This window comes from Podarcis muralis, chromosome 7 (genome assembly GCF_964188315.1).
Source record: "Podarcis muralis chromosome 7, rPodMur119.hap1.1, whole genome shotgun sequence".
NCBI lineage: Eukaryota > Metazoa > Chordata > Lepidosauria > Squamata > Lacertidae > Podarcis > Podarcis muralis.
Window position 1 is genome coordinate 11,768,342 of NC_135661.1, and position 27,813 is coordinate 11,796,154.

At 47.2% G+C, this 27,813-nt stretch overlaps 1 protein-coding gene across 2 annotated transcripts; it reads left to right on the forward strand.

Moving 5' to 3' along the window:
* Positions 1-277: 277 nt before the first annotated feature.
* Positions 278-16,570, forward strand: LOC114602690 (vesicle-associated membrane protein 8). Of its 2 annotated transcripts, none has more exons than XM_028741209.2 (3): positions 278-387; positions 11,614-11,775; positions 15,172-16,570. In XM_028741209.2, exons 2-3 carry the CDS (start codon positions 11,635-11,637, stop codon positions 15,313-15,315), a joined length of 285 nt encoding a protein of 94 aa, XP_028597042.1. In that variant the 5' UTR covers positions 278-387; positions 11,614-11,634; the 3' UTR covers positions 15,316-16,570. The 2 variants fall into 2 exon arrangements, with proteins under 2 accessions (XP_028597042.1, XP_028597041.1); XM_028741208.2 differs by having other exon boundaries at positions 346-504.
* The last annotated feature ends 11,243 nt before the right edge of the window (positions 16,571-27,813 follow it).

Consider the following 27,813-nt stretch of genomic DNA (forward strand, 5'->3'; position numbering starts at 1 on the left):
ATTTTTAAAAAATTTGTTTCGACTACAGCAGACCAACATGGCCTCCCTGTAACTACAACCCCTAGGTACATGGGTGTAGCCAAGATTTTTGTTGGGGGGGCAGGCCTTTTGTTGGGGATGACAGAACCTGAGTTTGCACTGTATTTTTACTGATTTTATTGATTTAGGGGGGCAGGGAGGGGCAACTGCCCCCCCCCTTGGCAACGCCCATGGCCACCCCTGTTAATAAACCCTCTTTCTTGAAGACACCGGCCTCCGCTGGGCCTCGAGCCACGTCCAGGAAACACAAAGCAGCCGCGGGGGTGGGGCTCCTCCTGGGGCCGCTCTCTCGGAAGGAGGCGCGGCGTCGGAGGAGAGGACCCGCCCCGGGCCACCTGAGCCCAGAAGGTAGGCGGGCAGGAAGGGGCGGCCGCCGGCGGGGAGCGAGAGAGAAGCAGGAAGTTTTGGGGAGCTGGCCGAGGACCGGGAAGCGGCTGCTCGGGGAACCCATTCGACGGGCTGATGGTGAGCTTTCCAGCCGCGCCGAGTTCGCTGCCTTCTCGCCGCCCCTCGACGTGGCTGGGCGGGGGACGCGGAGCGGGCGCTTGGCCAGGGGAGGGCGGGGGCTGCCTCTCGAGGCCGCGTCCCTGGACCAGGGCGCCCCCAGCGCCGGCTCCCCCTCTGGCGCGGGCTCGGGGTTCCCCCGGCTCTGGCGCGCCTTCCTTCCACCCTCGGGCTCGACCGGCGTCGAGGCGGCGCGCAGGGGCGCTGGGCAGGAGTGGTGGCGGCGGGGGGGGGGTTTCGGAGGCCCCGGGACGAGGCTCCGGCCCCCGCGGGAAACCTCTTTTGCGGGGCTTGGCGCTCTTCCTGGTCTGGGCTGCTGGGGCGAGTTGGGCTCCTCCTTCCGGGCTTCTCCTCGAAACCTTTCCGGCCTTTGCAGACGCCCTCTAGAAACCAACAAGTGGCCCTTTTTGCAAGCTCGGGCAACAGTTCGCGGCTTTCCCCGAGTCCCCGCCCGCTCTTTGTCTTCCCAACAACCCTGCGAGGCTGGTTAGGCTGGGAGAGGTGGAACTGGCCGTGGCTGAGCGGGGATCTGAACACCGCCCGCCTTGACCCCAAGCCGACACTTGAACCGCTGCAGCCAGAGAGGAGCCAACTCCTAGGGGTTGTGGGGTCTTCGGCATCCCAATAACATTTGTGGGACCAGCGCCCCCCAAAGTTGATGGGCCTTGCCTTCAAATAGTGCACCGTGTCATATGATCAATTATGCCCCGCCCCATTTTTTATTCAAGTTGTCACCCCTGGCTGCAGCTTAGCACTCTGTGGGGGGCACTGAGATCTTGCCCCAAATGTCATCCAGCCCTACCCCCGCCAATGCCAGAAGCCCATCGCTGCTGGATCCGTGCTCAGGAACCTCTTAAGAAAGGAGAGTCCAGAGTCCGTCCCACTGCTAGGATATTTCTTCTGTTAATCTCATCACTGAAACTTTATTATGTTGCTCTTTCCTCCTCTGGATTTTTCATACACCAGTCCAGCATTCTTGAGCCATAAGCCGTCCAGCTGTCAAATCCACGCTGTACAATTACAGCATATTCAATGCACATTTAAAGCACATGACTTCCTCCCAGAGAATCCTGGGAATGGTAGTTTCCTCCCCACAGAGCTGCCATTTGCAGCACCCTTTACAAACCACAGCTCCCAGAATTCTCTGGGGGAAGTCATGCGCTTTAAATAGATAGTGTGAGGGTTTATCCACACTTGCCTTTCCTCCAGGCAACGTCTGCACTTTAAAGCTCTGTGTCTGAGTACAAACACCCTTTTTTATTTTTATTTTTGCCTCAGAGCTTTCACCACAAAAACCCACTCTTTAAAGCTCGCTTGGAGCAAATGGCAATCTGTAGAAAACCTGAATTGACGTTTGCTCTGACTGAGTGCTAAAGAGCAAGATTTCACTGGGGCAAAAAAAGAGAGAGAGAGAGAGAGAGAAAACATTCTGACACGGAGCATTTAAGTACGGATCTGTGCCTGGAAAGAGTGCTGCAAAAGGTCAGTGTGGATGAGCCCAGAATCTGTTTCTAGACTACATTTCCTGTCACCTCCACCCAAGTTTGATGATGGGACCGATGGGAGTTGTAGTCCAAAACATCTGCAGAGCATTTTGTTGGGAGAGGCTGACATGTTCAATTCCAGCTTCTCATTACTCTTGACCTACACTGGTTGCGCATTAGCTGTGTAGCGGTTTTTCTACATGGAAATAGCTTTTATGGTCTGTTATTGACTGTCATCACAACAGCTGTGTGAGGTCAGTGGGTTCCTTGTGCAAAAGTGAGTGATAGCAGAGAGTGAGTGCCCCTATCCCATGACTTGGGTGTGAGCCCAGGACGGCACTGGGTTTTGACCCCTCCTGGTGTAACCTCAGCCCTGTATCCCCTGAGCTGTGCTGGGTCTTGCACGGAGGGTGCACTTAGCTGCCTCAGGGTGACTGTAAATGGTGGTGGTGGTTTGTTTAGGGAAGCAAGCACAGGGTATAGCAGACCTGCCCTGGTTCAGACTTTCGGACTCCCGCTTTGCATTTCCTAGCAAACAGCTTCCAGGAATAGGTCTGAAGATAAGACAGCTATTAATTCCAGCCCTGGCAGTGTGTTTTGCTCCAGTTCTGATGTCAGAGCTGCCAAAAGAATGTTCAAGGAAAAGCCCAGCTTCTTTGTTCTGTGGAATGTTGGATTTTGAAATTGCTTGCTGTCCAGGAAAGCCACTTCTCACCCCTCTAAGGTCGTCCTTGTACACAGTTTAGATCAGTGGATCTGAAACTTTTTCAGCCACAGGCCCCTGGTTTCATGTACTCACCCCCTGTGCCCCTTACCCCTGTTGTTGGCATCCGTCTGTCTCTAGAGGCAAACCGTTAGAGAATGGCAGCACCTGCTGTGGCTGCAGTGACTGTGACTTTTCTGGGGTGCAGGCCTGGGCAATGTGTATGGAGGTCCTAGGCCAGGGGTCTGCAACCCGCGGCTCCGGAGCCGCATGTGGCTCTTTGACACCTTTGCCGCGGCTCCGGGGCGGATACTAGCCAGGGGAGGAGGCGCATTGTGCGCCCCGGCACTCACCACTGTGGCGGGCGCTGTACTGGCTGTGATGTCGCATGGGGGCGGTGCGTGCGTTAGTCACGCACCGTCCCGACGTCACCTTCCCGGTTTTGCGGCTCCCAGTTTTTTCCCCCCTTCGGAAACGGGTCCAAGTGGCTCTTTTTGTCTTAAAGGTTGCAGACCCCTGTCCTAGGCTGTCCAGACTACAAGACCCCTGTCTTGGCCTCACTGATGTGGTCCAAAGGAAAGCAGAGCAAGACATTTGGCACCAGCTTGACTGCAGGAGTTGCCGGAAGGAGGCATACCAGGTGCCATCCAACCGTCTTACTCCAAATTTGCCCGCTACACATAACAAAAAAAAAAAAAAAAATATTCAGAATAGAGGCTTGCACAATCCATGAATCCATAATAACATAATAAAATTCAAAACCATTAATTGCACATTTATTCAAAATTAGATTCCCTATGCCCTACCTTTAGCTGAATATATTACTGAATTTCTGTTACTGCTTGCTTGTATTTGTGGTTCTGTAAAAATTGACCTCGTTCAGACTCTAGCAGCTATAAGTAGAATGCTAGAGCACAGAGGGCCCCTCCAGATTGCTTTGTTTGTTTGGGGGGGGGGGTGTACCATAACATGCCATTGACACAATCATTGTGCATTAGTGGTGTATTTATCTTTTTTTAAAAAAAAAGATATTTATTAGAATTTTACAAAATGAAAAAAGAAAAAAGGAAAATACAAAGCAAAAATAGATAAAAAACAAACAATTCCATCTTTCCATCACTTTCTTTCGTTTGCTTATTTCCCGGACCTCCTCACACCTCCCTTTTTTGTATTCCAGTTCAATTTGTTAGTTCAGCAAATCCTTCCCCTCTTTGTTTATCCTAATCTTTAATCTTAAAATAATATAACATTACATTTTTGTCTGTTAATAGTCCATTTTCCCCCCATACTCCTTATAGCGTTATAGCTAAAAACCACATAACTTTCATCCAACATCATTTTAACACTCATTAATTTTACAATATTTCTGTAAGTAGTCTTTAAATTTCTTCCAATCTTCTTCCACCGACTCTTCTCCCTGGTCTCGGATTCTGCCGGTCATTTCTGCCAGTTCCATGTAGTCCATCACCTTCATCTGCCATTCTTCCAGGGTGGGTAGATCTTGTGTCTTCCAATACTTTGCAATAAGTATTCTTGCTGCTGTCGTAGCATACATAAAGAAAGTTCTGTCCTTCTTTGGCACCAGTTGGCCGACCATGCCCAGGAGAAAGGCCTCTGGTTTCTTCAGGAAGGTATATTTAAATACCTTTTTCATTTCATTATATATCATCTCCCAGAACATTAGTGGTGTATTTATCCTGGACCATACACACATCGTTCCACTTCCCCAGTGTTATTGTCTTATTGTCTTGCAACAAAGGTGAGACAAAAAAAAAGTAAACCAGAACGTTTGTGGAATGAGGAGTTAAAGGATTTCAGTAGGAAGTTACAGGACATGCACTGACCAGAAATGAAGCAGTGTGTCCACCCTGAAACTGTTGGTAGGCTCAAACCGTATTGAAAGTGGGACCTGCTTATAACTGGCCCAATACCATCGCAAACACAAAGAATGATGAATGCAAATGGAAAAGTGCATCTGGAGCTGCCCAGAGACTATAATGGCTGAAGCCAAGCCTTTGAACCAGCCCTGCATTAGAGTAAAAATTGTGGGAACGAGAAAACCTGGGTATGGTTTACAAGGTTAAGAATATGACTGTGAAAGAATTGAACCCAATAGTCCTTTGTTCCTTGGCAGCCAAATTAAAGTATTAGAGCTTGCTTATGGAGTTCTGATTACAAATCCCTAAGACAAATGGAATCAATCCTTTTGCAAATGCATTTGGGAGTATACAATTTTCTAGTAAGGAAAAGAAATCACAGTTGTGGGTTTGGACATCTGTGTGGCGAAAAGGAGCCCTGAGTCAAAGGGTTTGGGGCTTGGAGCCTCTTTGGGGCAGTGAGTGAGGAAAAACATTTCAAGGCACATAAGCGGTATGTGCATCTAGGCACATACCTTGGGGCATGGGAAGAGAAGACCTGGCCCCCCCAGACCCACAAAATGCCATTATGGCAACTTGGAGGTGAAAGACCCCCCTAGTGAGATCACCCTTCCAACCTCTGGAGCTGGAAGTGTGTCACAGAAGAGGCCTGGCATGTGCAGGGAGAAAGTTAAATACCCCAACATCTAATCTAAGATCATGGCATCCATATTTCTCTGTGAATCTGAAGCTAAACTATGTAAAATAAAATCCCACCATACTGAGTAGAAATCACTGGAATCTTCCAGCCCTTTAGAGACCTGTAACGTACGTTCTATTTTTTCCTGCAATAACCAACTTCCATATATTTTTATACCATAAGGATATAGACATATTTTTTTAAGTCATTTCCGCTGTTGTGCTGTAAAAATCCTGACAGCTGACAGCATCCATGTCAAAATTTCCTTTTGGCAAAATGTCTTCATGGTATATTTCCACATATTTAGTAAGGATAGAATCATAGAATCATAGAGTTGGAATAGACCACAAGGGCCATCGAGTCCAACCCCCTGCCAAGCAGGAAACACCATCAGAGCACTCCTGACATATGGTTGTCAAGCCTCTGCTTAAAGACCTCCAAAGAAGGAGACTCCACCACACTCCTTGGCAGCAAATTCCACTGTCGAACAGCTCTTAAGGTCAGGAAGTTCTTCCTAATGTTTAGGTGGAATCTTCTTTCTTGTAGTTTGGATCCATTGCTCCGTGTCCGCTTCTCTGGAGCAGCAGAAAACAACCTTTCTCCCTCTCTATATGACATCATTTTATATATTTGAACATGGCTATCATAATAACAAAGGATAAATTTTAATATGTTTATTAATATTTTTTTATATCTCCTGAAAGATTTCATTTGAGAATACAGCAGCCTGTGGTCATTTCCACCAGAGACAGGAAAAGTCCCTTTATTCCCTTACTAATTTTTTGAGGAGTTATACATTGCCTGCCAGTAAATACATAGCAAGAAGGTAAACGGCGTTTCCGTGTGCTGCGCTGCCTCACCAGAGCAGCTTTCTCACGCTGGCCACGTGACCCGGAAGTGTCTCCGGACAGCGCTGGCTCCCGGCCTCTTAAGTGAGATGGGTGCACAACCCCAGAGTAAGGCTTTTGACAAAACCCCACATGATATTCTCGCGAGGAGCTGGTAAAATGTGCATTGAGCAACGTAACTGTTCGGTGGATTCAACTGACTGACCAAACCCAAAGAGTACTCATTAATGGTTTCTTGTCATCCTGGAAAGAAGTGACAAGTGGGGTGCCGCAGGGTTCTGTCCTGGGCCCGTTGATGTTCATCGTATTTATAAATGACTTGGATGAAGGAATTGAGGGGGTGCTCATCAAATTTGCAGATGACACCAAACTGGGAGGGGTGGCCAATGCTGCAGAAGACGGAATCAGGATTCAAAATGACCTTAACATATTGGAGAACAAGCTAACAAAATGAATTTCTGTAGGGACTAATGTAAGGTTCTGCACTTTGGCAGGAAGAACCAGGTTCACAAATATAGGATGGGGGTCACCTGGCTTAATAGCAGTTCATGTGAAAAGGATCTAGGGGTCTTGGTGGATCACAAGCTTAACACGAGTCCACAGTGTGATGCAGCAGCAAAAAAAAGCTAACATTCTAGGCTGCATCAACAGAAGTCTAGTGTCCAGATCAAGGGAAATAATAGTACCACCTGTATTCTGCCTGGGCCAGGCCATACCTGGAATACTGTGTCAAATTCTGGGCACCACAATTTAAGAAGGATTTTTTTAAAATAACATTTTATTAATTTTCCAAAAATAACAACACAAACATCATCAAGAAGTTTTTTAACCAAGTCAGGCACAATTTAAGAAGGATGTTGACAAGCTGGAAGGTGTGCAGAGGAGGGCAACCAATGTGGTCTGGAAACTAAGCCTTGTGAGGACCTCTTGAAGGAGCTGGGTATGTTTAGCCTGGAAAAGAGGAGACTGAGAGGAGATATGATGGCCATCTTCAAATATCTTAAGGATTGTCACATGGAGAGCGGTAGCATGCTTGTTTTCTTCTGCTCTAGAGTGTAGGACTCAAACCAATAGCTTCAAGTTACAAGAAAGGAGATTCCAACTAAACATTCGAAAAAACTTTCTGACCGTAAGAGCTGTTTGGCAGTGGAACGGTCTCCCTCGGGAGACTGTGGACTCACCTTCCTTGGAGGTTTTCAAACAGAGGTAGGGTGGCCATCTGTCATGGATGCTGTAGCTGAGATTCCTGCATTGCAGGGGGCTGGACTAGGTGACTTTTGGGTCCCTTCCAACTCTGTGATTCTGTTACTTCCCACTAAAGCAACTCTGGGCTGGGGATGAACGAAACAACAGTCCAGAACATCTAGAGGGCCCCAGGTTGGAGAAGTCTCTCTCTCTCTCTCTCTCTCTCTCTCTCTCTCTCTCTCTCTCTCTGTGTGTGTGTGTGTGTGAGAGAGAGAGAGAGAGAGAGAGAGAGAGAGAGAGAGAGAGACCCTTCTCAGACCTGGTCTAAGCTGTGTTTGTGATGCCAGGCTGTTGACCGCAGAGTGGCTCTGCTGGTTCTGGGGGATGCTTGGCATATTCTGCATTCCCAGTGGAAAGTATGTGTCACTTCTGCTGGGGACTTGCTCAAGACCTCTGGTGCCTTCCTGCACAGCATTCCTGGTTCTTCGCTGCAGCTTCTCCAGAAGCACTGACTTGGCAGCAGGCTCAGGGGCAGGTAGGATGGAGCACCGTTTGAGTGTCTCCGGCTGCCAACATCCTTAGATGTGTCTGGACCGTGAGCTGGAGTTCTTTGGTCTCTGCTTTTCAGGATTGGTTTCAGAAGATACAGAATGGTTTCATGTGTTGAAGCAGGCGTTTGCTGTCCTTAAGCTGTGGCGTTTTCGCTCTTTGCTATAGAATTCGCCACCAAACCTGGCTGTCCCCAAGCCTTCTTGCCTGCCAACAGGTGGTACAACCTGTTTTTAAAAGACTTCAGGCCAAATTCCAGTGACTCTATGACATCTGAAATAAAATCTGTCCACATTTGTTTTATCTGACTTCCTACTAAATGGTTTCAGCCAATGTTAGCTCTACTCAGAGTAGGCCTATTGAAAGAAATGCACATGACTAAGCTCCACTAAGTTCTGTGGGTCTGCTATAACTTGGTGGGATACAGCCCCCAAAGCAAGACACTGATGAGTCAGTCCCACAACAAGTATATTGAAGGCAGCAATTACAGTTAGAAAAACTGAGCCTCAAATAATATAATAGGCTTCTATTCCCTAAAATGGTTATTATTTTTTATATAAAAGTGACACAGTGGTTAATAGGAAAGGTGGCATCCTGAGTACAGCTGTGATTTCCGCACTGATCATTGCACGGTCTGTCGTAACTGGTAATTGGTTCTTTTATACAATTGTAATGAAATAAAATAGAATCAGTAATTACCAGGTCAGTGGAGGCTGCCCATTGTATCTCTGCATTAGTTGAGAAGACGTATGTTGTGGTGTCCAGAAATTGTGGCTCCGGTGACTGCACAGGAGCCAACTCCAGGGGCTGTGGGTGCTTGGGCACCCACAATAATATAATTTTGGGGGCTGGGCACCCACAAAGTCAGTGAGCAAAACCAGAGGGAGGCAGCCAACCAGCCTCTGCGGCTCTGCCTCTGAGAAAGAAGCAGTTCAGCCCCACCCTCTGCAGCCAGCAAGTGAGGCCCCCTTTTCCAGGGAGGTGGGACGCAGAGGCAGAAACTCTGCCTCCATGTCTGAGCCCCTCCCTACGGAAAAGGGGGCCTCACTGGCTGCGAGGAGGAGGAGCCCCCCACCAAAAGCGCAATGCAACTTTGTGCATTGTGCTTGCGTGCCAGTGTGTGTCTGTGTGTGTGATGTCGCACGTCCTCGTTATGGTGGTGAGCACCCACAATCCTGAGGGTGAGATGGCACCCCTGGGTGACTGCAATCTCCACTTCTGGAGGTTCGCTGTCTTTGCTTTCTTATCCCCAAGTTTAGTCATCTGACTCTGATAATTTCTGAGGAAACAACTCTGTGGAACTCTTGCGTGAATCTGGTGATACCGGGATTGCAACATCTATGTGAACAAGGATGACGAATGGTTTCTCTTCCTTGAGACAAGTATTTTTTATCTGTTTGGCCTTGTCTAACACTCCTGGCATTTTCGTGGGGTTTCTAATAATGCTGAGCTCCTCCTGTGCTTTAATTAATATGAATTGTACATAATATAGCATAATTACCGTATTTTTCGCTCTATGAGACTCACCAGAGCATAAGACGCACCTAGTTTTTGGAGAAGGGGGGGGGGATTAGGAATCTCAGAAGCCATAACAGCAAGAGAGATCGTTGCGCTGTGAAAGCAGCAATCCCTCTTGCTGTTCTGGCTTCTGGGATAGCTGCACAGCCTGCATTCGCTCCATATGACGCGCACACATTTCCCCTTACTTTTTAGGAGGGAAAAAGTGAGTCTTATAGAGCAAAAAATACGGTAATATATAATAAAGTACTTCTTCACATAGTCCATAGTTAAACTATGGGATTTGCTCCCACAAGGTGCAGTAATGGCCAGCAACTTGGATGGCTTTCAAAGAGGATTAGGCGAGCGATGGCTCCCAGTCACAATTCCTATGTTCTCCCCACTTTCAGAGGTAATGTTCCTCTGAATACTGGCCGCTGGGTTAGAGCGCTGTGGCTAGAGCGCTGTGGCAACCAGGTCCTGCTTGCAAGCTTTCCATTGGGGCATCTTGTTGACCAACTGAAAACAGGGTGCTGGATTAGATGGGCCTTTGGCCTCATCCAGCAGCCCAGCTCTTTGTAATGTTCTAATAATGTAAAAATACATTATGGTTTTAACAATCTTAATGTCATAGCACCTGTATGGTGCAAAAAGTTGCCCTCGAGGAAATGCGATGCTTGGGCTGAAGACAGCGGTGGAGCAAGCCGATCGGGCACCTGGGGTGGTGGGCATGCCCTGTGCCCATGGGCGGTGCGAGCCGGGGCAGGACGCTCCGCGGGGCCTTCGAGGAGCCTGCCTGCCTCTTCCCACTCAGCCGTCCTACAGCTGAGGGGGAGGTGGCGGGCGGGCTGTTTGGGGCAGTGCGGAGTCCGTGGGCGCCCAAGCCGCCGCGTCACTCCCAGGCAGGCAGGCAGGCAGGGTGAAAGTGGCCTCTCTTGTGCGACCAAAGCCTGATCAGACTTGGTTCCTATTTTCAGAATGTGTCTTGGTGCAAGGCCAATGGATTAATTTGAGCTCTCTTCCTCTTTGGTCTGTTGGTTCTTGTTTTGCCCTTGCACAAGTGGCATTTGCATGAGCAGCCACTGTAGTGGCAAATTGCGTGCCCTGTTAAGAATAGGAGGAGAGCCTGGCTGATGGAGCAGGCCAAAGGGTCTAGTCCAGCATCCTGTTCTTGCATTGGCCAGCCAGATGGCCCAATGTGAAGACTGCGACCAGAACCTGAGTGCTACAGCCGTACTCTCGCCACTTCAGACTCCCAGGAACTGTCATTCTGCCTTGGACAGTGGAGGAAGCACGTTGCCATCATGGCTAGTAGCTGTTGATACCCTTATCCTATATTTATTTGTCTGGACCCCTTTTAAAGCCATATGAGGTGGTAGCCATCCTTGCATACTGCGGATTCTGTGATAAGTGCTACTTCTTCTTCTTTTTCTTTCTGTCCTGGATCTTCCAATATTCCATTTCATTAGATGATTTCTTTGGGTTCTAACAGAGTCTACTTTCTCCACACACTATGCATGATCTTATGTGCCTCTGTCCTGTCCCCCTGCCCCTTACTCACATTTTTTTTAGTCCTAAACTAAAACTCCTAAAATGTTCCCTTTCTTCCTTGGGAAGTTAAATTTGCTGCAGCCCCCTGATCATCAGGTTGCCCCTTTCTTCACCTTACCCAGTTCTACAATGTCCCTTTTTGAGGTGTGGCAACCAGAGCTGTTTACAGTATTCTAAGGGCAGTCAAACCATAGATATGTATAAAGGCATTATGATATTGGCAGTTGTGGAACAGAGATCTTTTCTGAACAGGGGCCTAGGTAGTCAGCAGCTCCTTCATTCACAATCCCCTGGATCAACCTTGCACAGTCTGTCAATGGAGGCGGTGATGGCTACCAACCTCGATGGCTTAAAAATAGGATTGGACAAATTCATGGAGGAGAGGGCTATCGATGGGCACTAGCCAGGATGACTGCTCTGCATCCACGATTGGAGGCAGCAATGCTTCTGAAGACCAGTTGCTGGAAGCCACAGGAAGGGAGAGTTGCTCTTGTGCTTGGGTCCTCCTTGTGGGTTTCTCAAGTGCATTCTTGTTTATGTTTTGTGAGGGTTGTGCAGAAGACCTTCCCCGTCCCATATTTGTTGGTGTGTGGGACGCTGGGAGCTCCATTTGGATTTCCTTCTTCCGGTTGCCAACATCCGTGGCTGACCCAGGTCTTCCATCCTAAGCCCCCTTCCTTCCTTCTCTTCCCTCCAGGAGGGTGGAAGCGCCCCTGGGATGGCAAGCGACAAGGTGAAGAACCTCCAGAGTGAGGTGGAGGGCGTCAAGAACATCATGACGCAGAACGTGGAGCGTATGCTGGCAAGGGGAGAGAACCTGGACCACCTGCGCAACAAGACGGAGGACCTGGAAGCGACGGTAGGTTCTGAGACTTGTGCTCTGAGCAGAGTTGAAGGGGGTGAGGTTTTCACGGGAGGCCACCAAGCTCCTTTCATTGAAGAGTGAGGGGACTTGCCTAGTGACTTGGTAGAGAAGAGCAGAGTCCCCAAGCAAGCATTGGGGAAAGTGATGGTAGTTCCTAGAATCCCAAGGGTCATCTAGATCAATCCCCTGCAATGCAGAAATCACAGTTAAAGAATCTCTGACAGATGGCCATCCAGTCTCCGTTTCAAAACCAGTGAAGGAGAGTCCACCATCTTCCGAGGGAGTCTGTTCACTGTCAGGCAGCTCTTACCGTGAGAAAGTTATTCCTATTCAGTTTTTATTGATTTTCATTATTATATATACACATAGAATACATACACTCATTATACATTTATCCATCCACCTCCGTCTCTTCGGTAAGTATCATATAGTTATAACATCGCGTATTCTATCTAATAAAAAAAAGAGAGAGAAAGTTATTCCTAATGTTTAGTTAGAATCTCCTTTCTTGTAATTTGGGTCCACTGGTCTTGGTCCTTCATTCTGCACCAGTCCCATCTAACATGGGACAGCCCCTTAAATATTTGAAGATGGCTATTCCTGGTTATTGTGGGGTTGGACTCTTGGTCGCTTCCAATGCCACAATGTTATGATTCGATTCAATGTTCTCTTCTCCAGGCTAGAGATACCCAGCTACCTTAACTGTTCCTCATAAGGTTTGATTTCAAGACCCTTGATCCTCTTGGTCACTCCCTCTGCACATGTTTCAGCTTGTCAATACAATTCTTAAACTTCTGTCAAGAACAGGACACAAAACTCCAAGTGAGATCTGACCAAGACAGAGTAAAGTGGTACTCTTCCATTCCTGGGCAGACTCACGTTAGGCTTGTGGTCTACTAAGACCCCTAGATCCCTTTCACATGTGCCAGCCTGGTGTCCCCCATCTTACATTTGTACATCTGGTTATCTCTGCTTGTGCCACATCTGCAAGTTTCCATTGGAAGGAAAGATGTTTTCCAGTTAGAAACACAGACCTAGGCCTAAGGACAGGGAACCTGTGGCTGTCTAAGTTTTGCTGAACTACAGCTCCCATAATCCCTGACCATTGGCCATGCTGCCTCAGGATGATGGGAGGAGGCATCTGGAGGGTGCAGACCCCCTGCCCTCAGCAAACTTGCTCTGAGCTTGAGAGCTTCAGCTCGAAGGGGAAGTTGCTCATGGATAGAGCAGGGGCTTTTTCAGCATTGCTGGGGCTCTGGCAAGAGTGCCATCAGAACCATAAGGTGTGACCTGGTATGATCCTCTGGTTTTCCACACAAGTTCAAGGATGTTGCAAGTGGCAAGCATGTTCTAACTCTATAGGTGTATTTAGACGTGTGTTTGTAGCCCACTGTACAGCCAACGGAGGCATTCTTTGCCTTCACAGTGTTTCTGCTGCAAATTAAAACTCCTCCTCCTTATCCACTGATAACAGTGCCTCAGCCCAACCACTGCTCAGAATTCAGAGCGGGCGAAATGTTTAGCTCCTTTGGCTTTCAAGTGTGATTTTCCCTACAAGTAGCCTGCACGCCTGTCCTGTTGGGACGGGGTTTAAAATCCCTCCTTACCGCAGAGAGGGACTTGCACCCAGCACATTTTCTTCCCAGCTGCTCTGAAAATAACATGCAGGTTTTCTCCATGGTACACAGCTGATCGCAGTTGTCCTTTTATCATTGCCAATTTGGGCTCTTCTAAACTGAGATCTCCTCTGACTCAAAAGTCAGAATCTGGCACAATTTGGTCTGTGTGACCAGCCTGTGGGTGCTGAGGCAGAGGGTGGGCGAGGCACAAGGCCCAGCTCCTTTCAGGCAGCGCACCAGAGGTCCTGTGTCTAAGAAGCATAGTGGACAGGGTGGAGCTGTTTGTAGTGTGGCTGATTAATCCCTGAGCAGCCCAGGAAGGCCCAAACCACCCTCTGCCCTTTATTCTACCTTTGGTATTTACAACTTGCTAAGCTGTTTCCTGGAATGAGGCGGAGCAGTTGGCCGTACCACCTAAGACTAGCGCACAGGAATGTGCAAGGTTTTAGCTGACTTTTGAATCTGTCACCTGGGTTTGGTGGCTGGAAAGTTGCTCAGCAGCCTTAATTGGGGGTACCTGATCAAAACAGGGTGCCATGAGCTGCCGTTATTATTATTATTATTATTATTATTATTATTATTATTATTATTATTATTAATTATTTCAATTTATTATCCAGCCCTTCAACAAATGCTCCCAGGATGGGTAACACAACAGCAGAATAAAAATATTAACTATAAAATATTTACAGAATTCCAGAGACACTTTCAACACAGAGACACACTTGCTAATTATTATTTTATTGGCATTTTTATCCCGGTTTTCAACACACACAAAAAGTGCTCTCAAGCTCAGCTTACAAATATAAACGAGAAGATTGCCTCAGGCTTACAACCCAAAAGGAAATAGGTCGAGGGGAGGGGAAAACAAGCACTAATCCTTAGTTTTGGAGGTCTTGAGCAGCAGGAATGAAAAGAATTTGGAGCAGAGCCAAGCAGAGCTGATGGAGAGGCCCTGCAGTTCCATCTCTCTTGCAGCAGCCTGATGGAATGGCTGCTATCGATGGCCTGACAGAGCTGCAGAAGATGCAAACAGCAGATAGATTACTGCCATGCATTGTGTGTTGGGCTGCCTTTGATGACTGGAAACCGCAGCGAGGTGGCCAGTTTAATAACTGGGACTAGGCGTTCTGAACACATCACAATGATTATAGCTTGGCTGCCAGTCCCATTTCTGTGCCAAATTTGTAACTGCTGGGTTTGACCTATATTGGGACCCCAGTACCATGCTAGAGAAATTAGGAAAGGAACTGAAAATAAAACTGCTGGTAACTTGATGCAGTTACACAAATCTGTTGTGCAACTGCATTTGGAATACTATGTTCACTTCCGGCTGCCTTTCCTCAAAAAAGGGTTTTGCGGAGTTGGAAAAGCTCCAGGAAAAGGCAAGCAACTGATAAAGGGAATGGAGCAACTCCCCTGGGGGAAAAGGTTGCAGTGTTTGGGACTTCTAAGTTGAGCGAAACGGTGACACGATAGAATTGTATAAATGATGCTGGCATGGAGGAAGGTTGTCCTCCGTCTCTCATAGCGCTGTAACTGGCACCTGGAGAGTGCTGCTAGCAGGTTTCCCACAGGCACCTAATTGGCCACTGTGAGAAGGATGCTGCACTAGATGGACCATGGCCTGATCCAGCAGGACTCATCTCACGTTCTTAATTCTTGTTTGTTTTTTGTGAGGAGACCTTTCCCGTCCCACATGGGTTGGTGTGTGGTTGAGGGGGGTCTCTCTCCTCCTGTGTTCACAGTTCTCTCTCTCTCTCCATTGTAGTCGGAACACTTCAAGACAACCTCACAGAAGGTGGCACGCAAGTACTGGTGGAAGAATGCCAAGATGATCATCATCATCTGCGTCATTGTGGCCATCATCCTGATCTTGATCATTCTCTTTGCCACGGGTGTCATCCCAACCTAACTCTCTTCCTCCTGGCATTGGATCTTCTCGGCTCACTCCAACCCTGGCTCCTGTCTGCCCCTGCTTCTCTTAGTCCTCAAAATTACTATCGGAACCACAAGGCCCTTGGCTGAGCACAGCCATCAGGGTCCTTGACTGCTCCTTCAGAACACACAGACACACTCCCCTCCCTAGACTGCCCTTTCCTTCTTCACCAGCTCCTTCTCTCTTTAGCCTCAGGGCAATAAGAATCTCTGCCACCAGACCTTAAGAGCTCCGTTTCCACACTCCCTACGTTTCCAAATTCACCTGGGACTCGCTGACCCCCCACTCCAGCCTGCAGATACTGGTGCCAACAACTGTTTGAGATGCAACTCCTGTTATCTGTGCTTGGCAGCTGCTAAGATTCCCTTCCTCTCTCCCTGGAGGGTTCTGATTCCCAATGTGCCTTTAGCTGCTCCTTCCCAAACAGCCTCCTTGAGGGACCTGGTTGGGTCACTCCCATCTCCATTAGGTGACAGTGTTGACGAACGTTGCTTGGGGGAAGGGATCAGCGTTCCCTGTTGGCCAGAATGGGTTTGGGGAGCCCCAGAAGCCCTATGGGGGATGCTCCTTGTATAGAGATTTTCTTAGTAATTAATGTTTGGGGTGGGGAAATGCCTGTATTCCCCTTTAAAAGCAGGGGTGGGCATTGTGACTTGTCCAGGCATCCAAGTCTCCTGTGAACACTTTGGAGAGGAGACGTTTGTCCATAAGTGGCTTTTAAAAAACCCCAAAACTATGAGGCAGGTTTGTTTGTTTTTTAAAGGTGCTCTAAGTTTCTGCTTCATTCACTGTTGTGTATTTAGTTCCCTTTGACAGCCTTTGCCAGTCAAGTACCCTCCAGGTGTTTTAGGTTACAACTCCCATCGCTACTGGGGCTGGTACGGGTTTGTGGTCCAAAACATCTGGAGAATGCCCGGGTGGCCCAGGCTGCCTTAGAGCTTGATTCTGAGACAGGCCTTTCTCCTGGGGTGTGCCACCCTGAATGGCAGAGCATGGGGACCTGCCTCTCTGCCCCTGTTCCTCTGCCTGCCCTGGCCCTCCCTCCAGGCCTTCTGCCTGACTGTGGCCTGTAGGCTTCTGCCTTTCCTGATCAAGTTCCTTGGATCTTTGCAGGGTCTCCGCTGTAGCTGATGGTTTTGTTTTCGTTGTTTCTCCCTGCATACACAGATTTGCTTACTGTAATAAATGTATTTATAAGTAATTGGCTAATACAGAAATCCGTTTAGAAGAAGCTTCCCTCTGTGACTCATTTCATAGCACTGTGGGATGGACCTTGGGTCTGACAGAAAAGGAGAGGAAGCTGTGTAGGCCTGTAAGAAAAAAAAATGTGTGTGTGTGTAATTTTTGTGTGTGTCATGGGAAAAGGAAAGTACACCCTCTTTGAATTCTGTGGTTTTACATATGTCAGTGTAATAACAACAAGCTGTTCCTTAGCAGGTCTTAGGTATAGACAACCTCTGATGAACAACAACAAATGACATACTACACCACGTCATGATTTGACAGAAATAAATCCAAAATAGAGAAGCCATGTGTGAAAAACCAAGCACGCCTTATGATTCAGCAGCTTGTAGAACCACCTTTAGCAGCAATAACTTAAGGTTCTTGTTTTCTGTATGACTTCATCAGTCTCTCACATCGTTGTGGAGGACTTTTCTCCATTTTGGAGATTTGAACACTGGTCTCCTAGGTCTTAGTCCAACACACTAACCCAGTGTTTCTGGATCTTGGGTCCCCAGCTGTTGTTTGACTACAACTCCTGTCATCCCTAGCTAGCAGGACCAGTGGCCAGGGATGATGGGAGTTGTAGTCAAACAAGAGCTGGTGGCCCAAGATCAAGAAACACTGCTCTAACCTCTACACCACACGCCTCTCAGATCCCAAAATCTGTATTAGGGCCAGTACTTTTTCTTTTTCTTTTTCTTTTTGAAAAAGGGTGCCGGTACTCTCCATGAAGTTGTTACAGTAAGTGCCACGCTTTTAACATTTGAAATCATAGGTGCCAGTACTGTGTATCATTGAGTAAAAAGGTAAAGGTACCCCTGCCCGTACGGGCCAGTCTTGACAGACTCTAGGGTTGTGCGCCCATCTCACTCAAGAGGCCAGGGGCCAGCGCTGTCTGGAGACACTTCCGGGTCACGTGGCCAGCGTGACATCGCTGCTCTGGCGAGCCAGAGCCGCACACGGAAACGCCGTTTACATTCCCGCTAGTAAGCAGTCCCTATTTATCTACTTGCACCCAGAGGTGCTTTCGAACTGCTAGGTTGGCAGGCGCTGGGACAGAACAACGGGAGCGCACCCCGCCGCGGGGATTCGAACCGCCGACCTTTCGATCGGCAAGCCCTAGGCGCTGAGGCTTTTACCCACAGCGCCCCCTGCGCCCCATCATTGAGTAACCCCCCCCCCAAAAAGCACTGATTACATGACAGATTTTACAAAATAGTGTGCTAGCTTTTGTCTACTGCAGAACACTTCATTGGGCTTGTTCAGGGGAGGGGGGCAGGCCCAGAGGCTTAGAGACTATTTTAGTTAAGCGATATATAAATTGTTTAAATCAATCAATAAACACACACACCATGCCAAACGTCAGCGAATTCCGCCTTGTGTCCAAACTGGAATGGGTCCTGCGTGTGGCAATTGTATCTGTGTCTCTCATGTATGTGCACTCACCTTTGGGTTTACTTATTGCTATAGGAATTCTAGGGGACGCGGGTGGCGCTGTGGGTAAAAGCCTCAGCGCCTAGGGCTTGCCGATCAAAAGGTTGGCGGTTCGAATCCCCACGGCGGGGTGCACTCCCGTTGTTCGGTCCCAGCGCCTGCCAACCTAGCAGTTCGAAAGCACCCCCGGGTGCAAGTAGATAAATAGGGACCGCTTACTAGCGGGAAGGTAAACGGCGTTTCCGTGTGCTGCGCTGGCTCGCCAGAGCAGCTTCGTCACGCTGGCCACGTGACCCGGAAGTGTCTCCGGACAGCGCTGGCCCCCAGCCTCTTGAGTGAGATGGGCGCACAACCCTAGAGTCTGTCAAGACTGGCCCGTACGGGCAGGGGTACCTTTACCTTTACCTATAGGAATTCTAAGGTCACATATATATATAAAATAAATGCTCATAAATGTACAAGGCAAACACATACCGTATTTTTCGCTCCATAAGACACACTTTTTTCCTCCTAAAAAGTAAGGGGAAATGTGTGTGCGTCTTATGGAGCGAATGCAGGCTGCACAGCTCTTGCTGAAGCCAGAAGAGCAAGAGCTGCGCAGCGCCTCTTGTTCTGCTGGCTTCCCAGCAAAACAGGAGGAGGAACAGAAGGGAGCCCTTACACAGAGCCCCTTCCGTTCCTCCTCCCGCTTCACTGAAGAGGCGCTGCACAGCTATCTCTGAAGCCAGCACAGCAAGAGCAAGAGCTGTGCTCCCTTCCGTCCCTCATCCTGCTTTGCTGAGAAGCCAGCACAACTAGAGGCGCACAGCTCTCCCCTTGCTGTGCTGGCTTCGGAGATAGCTGCGCAGCTTGCTCTGACTTTTCCAGGTGGTGGGAGAAGAGATGGAGGGCAGCCCATCAGTCCCTTCTCCCACCTCCCGGAAAAGCCAGCAAGAACCGCTCTATCTTTAAAGAGCCGTGCCAAGCTTTTCTTGTTTTCCTCCTCTAAAAACTAGGTGCGTCTTATGGTCTTATAGAGCGAAAAATATGGTGCATATATAAACCATGTGCCTGAAATAGTACGGGAGAACAATCCTGAGCCATTTTGACTCTCCCAAATTGACCTCAAATATTTCTCTGCAAGGAATTGAAATAAATAGAAAGGATTGTAAACTTTTCCAGTATGCAGTAACAACGGCAAGAATATTACTGGCCCAGAGATGGAAACAGGAACAAGTACCTATGGAATGGAGAATGAAGCTGATGGACTATGCAGAGCTTGATAAAATGACAGGGAAGATCAGATACCTACGAGATCAAAAGTTTATCGAGGACTGGGGAAAACTAGAGGAGTACTGGGGATGTATAAGTGATAATGAAATAACGTTAGTGGCATTTAAAGAAGCTCTGTAAAAACTCAAGAAATATTGTAAGAAAGAAAAACGGGTGGAAGGGTAGGTTAAAAGGCAATAGAAATTTAGGAAATGTGTAATTAAAAAGATTAATTCGGATGATTGTCAGAAAGGCTGATGGAAGTCCAAAAATGAAAAAAATTATTAAGTTGTAATGTATATCTATTTTTCGTGATGAAAATTAATAAAAATATTATTTAAAAAAACAAATATTTCTCTGCAAGGAGGAAGGAAATGGGGAAAGCTTTCTAGTTGTCTTTGGACTGTAGGGGCTTACACCTCCCTGTAAATACAGTCTGGCAAGTATCTGTTAAGCTGAGCACACTATCGATATGTGTAAAAGATTAAGGAACTATTTACCATCTCAAAGGAATGGCCAGGCTACCCAGAAAAAGCAATCAAATAAGGTATTATCAGGTATCCTGGCTGACAGGACTGAAGCAACACTCTCCAATTTCTGCTGGGCTGGGGACCACCTCTTTCTGTGATGTATGTATGATGTTTTGATGGGTGGTCTTGAGCTACAGGGGAGGCAATTTCAAAAGTCTATATAGGAGCTTGCACAGCAATGTTCTGGGTTCTTCCTTCCCTGTGGGGGGGGGCAGTGGGGGACCCTGTTGCAACAGTTAATAAAGATCAGGCTTACTAGCCGCTTTGCTTCTTAATATTTTCTGGTTGGCCTCTGTTATTTTCTCCTACCGATAAGAAACCTTTGTAAGGACTTTATATGGGGTCTTGGATATCCTGTAAGGGAAAGGGAGCTATATTTTTCTTACAACACTTACCGGTATGTTTTCCCATCAAATTGCGATGTTGAGCATGCTAGGCATTCAGGGGCTTGTTTTTTAAATGCAGAATTTGAAAACATCTCAAATGTAATACGAAAGGATAATGGTTTGGGGAACAAATTCCAGCATTGGCTAACTTAAAAGGACAGAACAAAAAAAAAATTCCTTCCAGTAGCACCTTAAAGACCAACTAAGTTAGTTCTTGGTGTGCATGCACACGAAAGCTCATACCAAGAACTAACTTAGTTGGTCTTTAAGGTGCTACTGGAAGGGGGGAAAAATTTGTTTTGACTATGGCAGATCAACACGGCTACCTATCTGTAACTTAAAAGGACAGCAGTGCCCCCTGCTGGTAAGAATGAAAACTCCAAGGAAATGGTTTCTGAAAAAAACATTGTGAGGATGGTTTAAAGTACCGGTACTAAATGAAAGTGTTTCTGTGTTAACATTCTAGGCAGGAGTGAATAATGTTTTGTGTTTGTGTCAATAGCTTGCTTAAACTGAACTGCCAATGAAAAACGTCATAATGTTGGGGTTTTTTTTAAATGTGGGTGTTTTAGAAATCAAAATTTGAAATGGGTTTTCGTAGGGGGAGGCCAGTGGAAGTACAGCACTTAACTGTAACAACTTCATGCTGAGCACCGACACCTTTTTTTCTATTAAAAAGAAAACCACTTGGGAGGACCATGGTTTGAAACCATGTTATCTAAAGCAGCCTTCTGCAAGGTGCTGGCTGGAACCAATGGGAGTTTTATTCCAAAACATCTGAAGAACATCACATTGCGAATGAAAGATTTAAAGGGGGGAAATTCTTGTTTGCAAAGCTGTGAACTTACACTTGCATCTTAAGTCTTCTGACTGTAAAACCTTTTTGGTAAAGTAGAACACAGACTGAGGTTTGGCTTTGGTTAGGGCATTCTTTCCTTTTAAAGAAAAGTACTAGATTTTGTTTTGCCTTTCCTGGTTGCTTTGAAGATCCCCCCCCCCCCACACACACACACTGCCTAATGAAAACTGGGTGGGTCATGTGCAATTGAGAAATAAGCAGGGAGTGGGGTCTTGCCCAACTTGTAAACAACTTGTGTTTGCTTTGGCTTAATGGTTGTCTGTGGTCCAAAGCAGGCCTGCTCACTCCTGAGTCAATCTGTTTAGGACCATGCTGATTTACTTCTGACAGATTCAGCCTTTATCTCAGTTGCAGATTCTCTCTGTGTACAAAAGATTGCTGGCTTAGCCCTTGAAATTATCCAGTTAAAGAATCTGAGGTTTCAGAGTTGGGAAATGCTCTTCTCTGCCAGAGAGCTTGGCAAGGTGTGGATTGTCAGGGAAGGCTGTACTCTGCTAGAAGACAGAATTAGACGTTAACTGGATCCCACCCCCTTCCGCAAAGTCACTGGGGAGCAGGCTGATGTACTTCAATGCAAGCCTTGTGGATCTCCCCAAACCTGCAAAGAAGGGGAACGTGTCTTGCAAGTATTAATGTACCTTCCATTGAAAAGGTGCACTTGGGCCTCCATGTATGTCTTTTTGACTAGCTAACCTCCACCCTAACCAGTTTTTGGTGCATAGCTGCAACCTGCTTAACCAAGTGAGAAAATGGGTCAAGTGGGTGGATCGGAACCTGCCTGTCCTGAAAGCCACACCACGCTGCTGCTAAACTCTGGGTTTCAGTGTTTGCAATGCTAACCTTCCTTTAAAAAAACCATCTGCAGCTCCTCAAGATATTGAGAGGGAGGTTCTTTCTCCTAAAAGAAAAGCAGCTAATTGTCAGGATGTTAGGGGAGCAGTAGTACCTGTTGTAGCCTTATGAGGCTTTGCCCTCGGGTGGGAAAAATATTGCCCCTGGGAAAGGGAAGTGGGAGTCAACAGACACTCAAGGAATAGTTTCGGAGAAAAAGCTTTTATTTCTACCACCCACGAACTGGTAGAAGGAGCAAGTGTGATAGTCCACAAAAGCATGCATGGGTTCACAGTCATGTGCACAGGGTTTATATATACCCATTCCAGTTCCCTCCTCCTTTCTCCTCCCTCAGGAGTCCTGCCCCATGATGTGTTCCCCTGAGCATGAACAGAGAGCATGAACAGAAAGCTGTCTTGGGACTCTTGGCACCCTTCCCAGGAAAGGGGGAATGAGAAGCCGAGGGGGTGGGTCGAGGAGCCCTGGTAGTTCAGCATGTCCAAGATGTTGCAGCCGAATGAGATAAGGTTCAGTTTCTCAGGCCTGCTATGAACAGAGCCTATTCATTAGCCTTTAAAAGTAACATTTTGCCTATGCACAGCATCTTGTGATAGACCAGAGGAGAGCAGAGAAAAGCTGTTTTGGATTTTTAGAAGACAAAAGGAGTTTTGGACAGTTTTGAGGCTTGGTGTGAATTATTGAAGCCTGGGGTGATTTCACAGACAGGATTTGGGTATCCTGTCCCTTCACTGTGGTGAGGGACACATGGGCTGCTTCTGGGGTAGTTTGTCCACACCCCGCATTCAGTTATCACCTGTGGCTCCTAGAAGCTGCCAGCGTGCGGCAGTGGTCACACCCCAGAAATAGCTTTGACTGGCCAGCTGAACCAGGTGGGGGCAGATGATGGGTCTCAAACCTTCTGTGACTAAGGAACTTCTCCTACATGTAAAGAGAGGCTGTTGGTGGATGGAGCAGTTTCTGTACATGCAGAGTGTGATAGGAGTTTTATGGTCTTAGATATATGGCAATGTTCATAACCGCACATACGTAGGTCAGCACAGGAAGACCAACCTGGAACCATTTTGATTCCTAAACTGACCAAATGTTTTCTCTGCAAGGTCAAACTGGAAAAGTCTCCCCATTGTCTCTGTTAAATAGTGGGTAGACATGGCAGACGACACAGCGATTTCTCCAAAGCAGCTCTTCATTTTGTAAGCTGAACAGAAAACTGAACAGCAAACAGGTCAGCCGGCCTGCTTTTATAGGCAGCCAGCTATCAACATTGTAGCAACAACAACCCAGGGTTTCCTGCCTAAAATAACTGACGTGGACCTGAGTGAAAACTATCTACAGTATCCCCCCGCTGGCCCAGGGTGAGAACTTCAGTACATAACAGTCTCTTTCCTCTTTCCTCACAAATCCTGTCTTAAGGACACATTTAAGATATGAATAGGGTGTGAGCCTGTGACCTGACCCAGGAAATAAGTATTTTACCACTACAAAAGACTGGCCAGGCTCCCCAGGCAATCCAATCAAGTAACTTGCCAGACAGGAGATAAACTGTGACAGGAGAAAAACAACATTTAAATTTCTGTGATGTAGGTGGGATGTATCTGAGGGGTGGTTTTAGGTTACACCCCTTCTGTGATGTATGCATAATGTTTCTGGGGGTGGTTTTGATCTAGAGAATGGGAATTTCAAAAGTCTTTATAAGCCCTTGCACAGCATTTTTGTGGGTCCTCCTCCTTTCCTGCGTGTGAGGGGAGCACCCTGTTGCAACAGATCAATAAAGATCAAGCTTACTAGCTGCTTTGCTTCTCAATATTCTCTGGTTGGCCTCTGTTATTTTCTCCTACCAATAGGGAACCTATGTAAGGACTCTATATGGGCTCTTGGATACCCCATAAGGGAAAAGAGCATATTTTTTATTTACAACAAGAGACGGGAGGGGCAGATAATAATAATAATTTATTATTTATACCCCGCCCATCTGGCTGGGCTTCCCCAGCCACTCTGGGCGGCTTCCAAAAGAATATTAAAATACTGTGATACATCAAACATTAAAAGCTTCCCTAAACAGGGCTGCCTTCAGATGTCTTCTAAAAGTCTGGTAGTTGTTGTTCTCTTTGACATCTGGTGGGAGGGCATTCCACAGGGCGGGCGCCACTACCGAGAAGGCCCTCTGCCTGGTTCCCTGTAACTTGGCTTCTCGCAGTGAGGGAACCGCCAGAAGGCCCTCGGCGCTGGACCTCAGTGTCTGGATAGAACGATGGGGGTGGAGACGCTCCTTCAGGTATACTGGACCGAGGCCATTTAGGGCTTTAAAGGTCAGCACCAACACTTTGAATTGTGCTTGGAAACGAGAGGAGTCCCTAAGACAGTTGGGTGGCGTCTTGTATGCCTCCTCCTGGCAACTGCTGCAGCCAATCTGGTGCCAAATGTATTACTTTGTGGACCACATCAGCGGGGCTGAGGATGGGGTCCTGTAATCTGGGCAACCCAGGACCTCCATACACACTGCCCAAGCTTGCACCCTGGGGAGGTCACTTTGATGTTGCTAAGACAGCAGTAGTGCATTTGATTCTGGTCATTTTGGTCTGAATAGAGACAGTGGTTTCTTGACCCACAAGAAGACAGCAGCCAACCAGATGTCTCTTATGGCGAGCCAGTAAGCAGACTCTGAGCACAAGAGCAACTCTCTCCTCCTGTGGTTTCCAGCAACTGGTATTCCGAAGCATTGCTGCCTCGGCAATGGAGGCAGAGCAGAGCCCTCATGGCTGGGAGACTCTTCTGTTGTTGTTTAGTCATTCAGTCATGTCCAACTCTTCGTGACCCCCTGGACCAGAGCACGCCAGGCACCCCTGTCTTCCACTGCCTCCCGCAGTTTGGTCAAACTCATGCTGGTAGCTTCAAAGACACTATCCAACCATCTCGTCCTCTGTCGTCCCCTTCTCCTTGTGCCCTCCATCTTTCCCAACATCAGGGTCTTTTCCAGGGAGTCTTCTCTTCTCATGAGGGGGCCAAAGTCTTGGAGCCTCAGCTCTTCTAAAGCTATCCAAATTGGTGTCCATCACTCCAATTTGCAGTGCACTTACAATGCTAAGATGGCTTGTTAAGGCCAATTATGTGAACCAGTTACCAGGAACAATCACTGAGTATACGAAATGAGTATTTAAACTAATTGAATTGTCAGCCTGTGCTTTTCATTGCTTTTTATTACAACCTTTTAACAGTCCACTCACTCACTCACACTCACTCACATGGTAGCTAAGGGTGTCACTTTATATAGGGGTGTTGTAAACAAAATTTGCCCTTTTCCCTTATGGGGTATCCAAGAGCCCATATAGAGTCCTTACGTTAGGTTCCCTATTGGTAGGAGAAGATAACAGAGGCCAACCAGAGAATATGGAGAAGCAAAGCAGCTAGTAAGCTTGATCTTTATTGATCTGCTGCAACAGGGTCCTCACTCACCACACACAGAAGGGAGGAGGAACCCAGAACAATGGCGCACAAGGCTTTATAAAGACATTTGAAATTGCCACCCTCTAGATCAAGACCACCCTACAGAAACATCATACATACATCACAGAAGGGGTGTAACCTAAGACCACCCCTCAGATACATCATACCTACATCACAAAAAGGCGGTCTAAAACAGAAATTTGAATGTTGTTTTTCTCCTGTCATTTCTAAGACCTCAAAATTCCTATCACAGGGGCAGCACGAGTTTTAAATGGGATCCTCAAAATCAAGATGCCCTCTTCCCCTTCCCCCACCCCCTGCAGCCAGTGCTTCTCTGGGGGGAAGGCAGGTGGAGACAGATGCCATTGTCCAAAAGCACCTTTGACCTAGCGACCTGGGACTCCCATATAATAGCCCAGCCTTATAATAAAGGGAGGGACGCGGGTGGCGCTGTGGGTAAAAGCCTCAGCGCCTAGGGCTTGCCGATCGAAAGGTTGGCGGTTTGAATCCCCGCGGCGGGGTGCGCTCCCGTTGTTCGGTCCCAGTGCCTGCCAACCTAGCAGTTCGAAAGCACCCCTGGGTGCAAGTAGATAAATAGGGACCGCTTACTAGCGGGAAGGTAAACGGCGTTTCCGTGTGCGGCTCTGGCTCGCCAGAGCAGCGATGTCACACTGGCCACGTGACCCGGAAGTGTCTCCGGACAGCGCTGGCCCCCGGCCTCTTGAGTGAGATGGGCGCACAACCCTAGAGTCTGTCAAGACTGGCCCGTACGGGCAGGGGTACCTTTACCTTTATAATAAAGGGAGGGTCTGGCTGAGGCAGGCACAGCCCTTGCTAGCATCGTGCTCAGATTTCCTATCCCTTATGGATGGAGATGAGGAAATATGTCAGTGGGGGCAGCAGCCACCCACCTGGCCCATTGTGTTTCTTTATTCTGTTGTTGGCATCTGTCTGACTCAGGAAACAACAGAGGAGTGTGCCTTTGGGAATGAAGTGGCTGTGGCGCCAGTGCAGGAGAGACATGTTTTGTTGCAGCTGGAGCAAGTGAAGGCACCTGATTGTGCTGCTGGCATTTCTAAGGCTGGTCTGTTAACATATCAAAAAGTTTTTAAATGGGAAGGAGTTCTGTGGGCACAGGCATTTGCCAGGCAGCAGTGCTGAGACTGACTCTGTGCGACTGGGCTCTTAAAGTCATAGAATCTTAGAGTTGGAAGGGACCCAAAAGTCATCTAGTCCAACCCCCTGCAGTGTAGGAATTTCAGGTAAGGAATCCATGACAGATAGCTATACAACCTCTGCATTAAAACTTCCTTTTTTAAAAAAAAAAGATATTTATTAAAATTTTCAAAATATTACAAAATGAAAAAAGAAAAAAGAAAAATACAAAATAAAAATAGTTAAAAAACAATTCCATCTTTCCATCACTTATCTTTCATTTGCTTGTTTCCTGGACCTCCTCACACCTCCCTTTTTGTATTCCAGTTCAATTTGTTAGTTCAGCAAATCCTTTCCCTCTTTGTTTATCCTAGTCTTTAATCTTAAAATATTGTAACATTAAATTTTTACCTGTTAATAATAGCTAAAAACCACATACTGTAACTTTTTATCCAACATCATTCTAACATTCATTAATTTTACAATATTTCTGTAGGTAGTCTTTAAATTTCTTCCAATCTTCTTCCACCGACTCTTCTCCCTGGTCTCGGATTCTGCCGGTCATTTCTGCCAGTTCCATATAGTCCATCACCTTCATCTGCCATTCTTCCAGGGTGGGTAGATCTTGTGTCTTCCAATACTTTGCAATAAGTATTCTTGCTGCTGTCGTGGCATACATAAAGAAAGTTCTATCCTTCTTTGGCACCAATTGGCCGACCATGCCCAGGAGAAAGGCCTCTGGTTTCTTCAAGAAGGTATATTTAAATACCTTTTTCATTTCATTATATATCATCTCCCAGAAAGCCTTAATTCTTGGGCACGTCCACCAAAGGTGAAAGAATGTACCTTCAGTTTCTTTACATTTCCAGCATTTATTATCGGGCAAATGATAGATTTTTGCAAGCCTGCATTAAAACTTCCAAGGAAAGAGAGTCCATCACCTCTCATGGAAGTCTGTTCCACCACCGAACAGCTCCGACTGCCAGAAAGTTTTTCCAAATGTTTAGTCAGAATCTCCTTTCTTGTAACTTAAAGCCAATGCCTGTAGTCCTACCCTCCATAGCAGGAGGGAACAAGCATGTCTCCTCTTCCATGTGACAATCCTTAAGATATTGAAGGTGGCCATCATATCTCCTCTCAGTCTCCTCTTTTCCAGGCTAAACATACCCAGCTCCTTCAAGAGGTCCTCACAAGGCTTAGTTTCCAGACCACATTGGTTGCCCTCCTCTGCACACCTTCCAGCTTGTCAACATCCTTCTTAAATTGTGCCTGACTTGGTTAAAAAAATTCTTGATGATGTTTGTGTTGTTATTTTTGGAAAATTAATAAAATGTTATTTTAA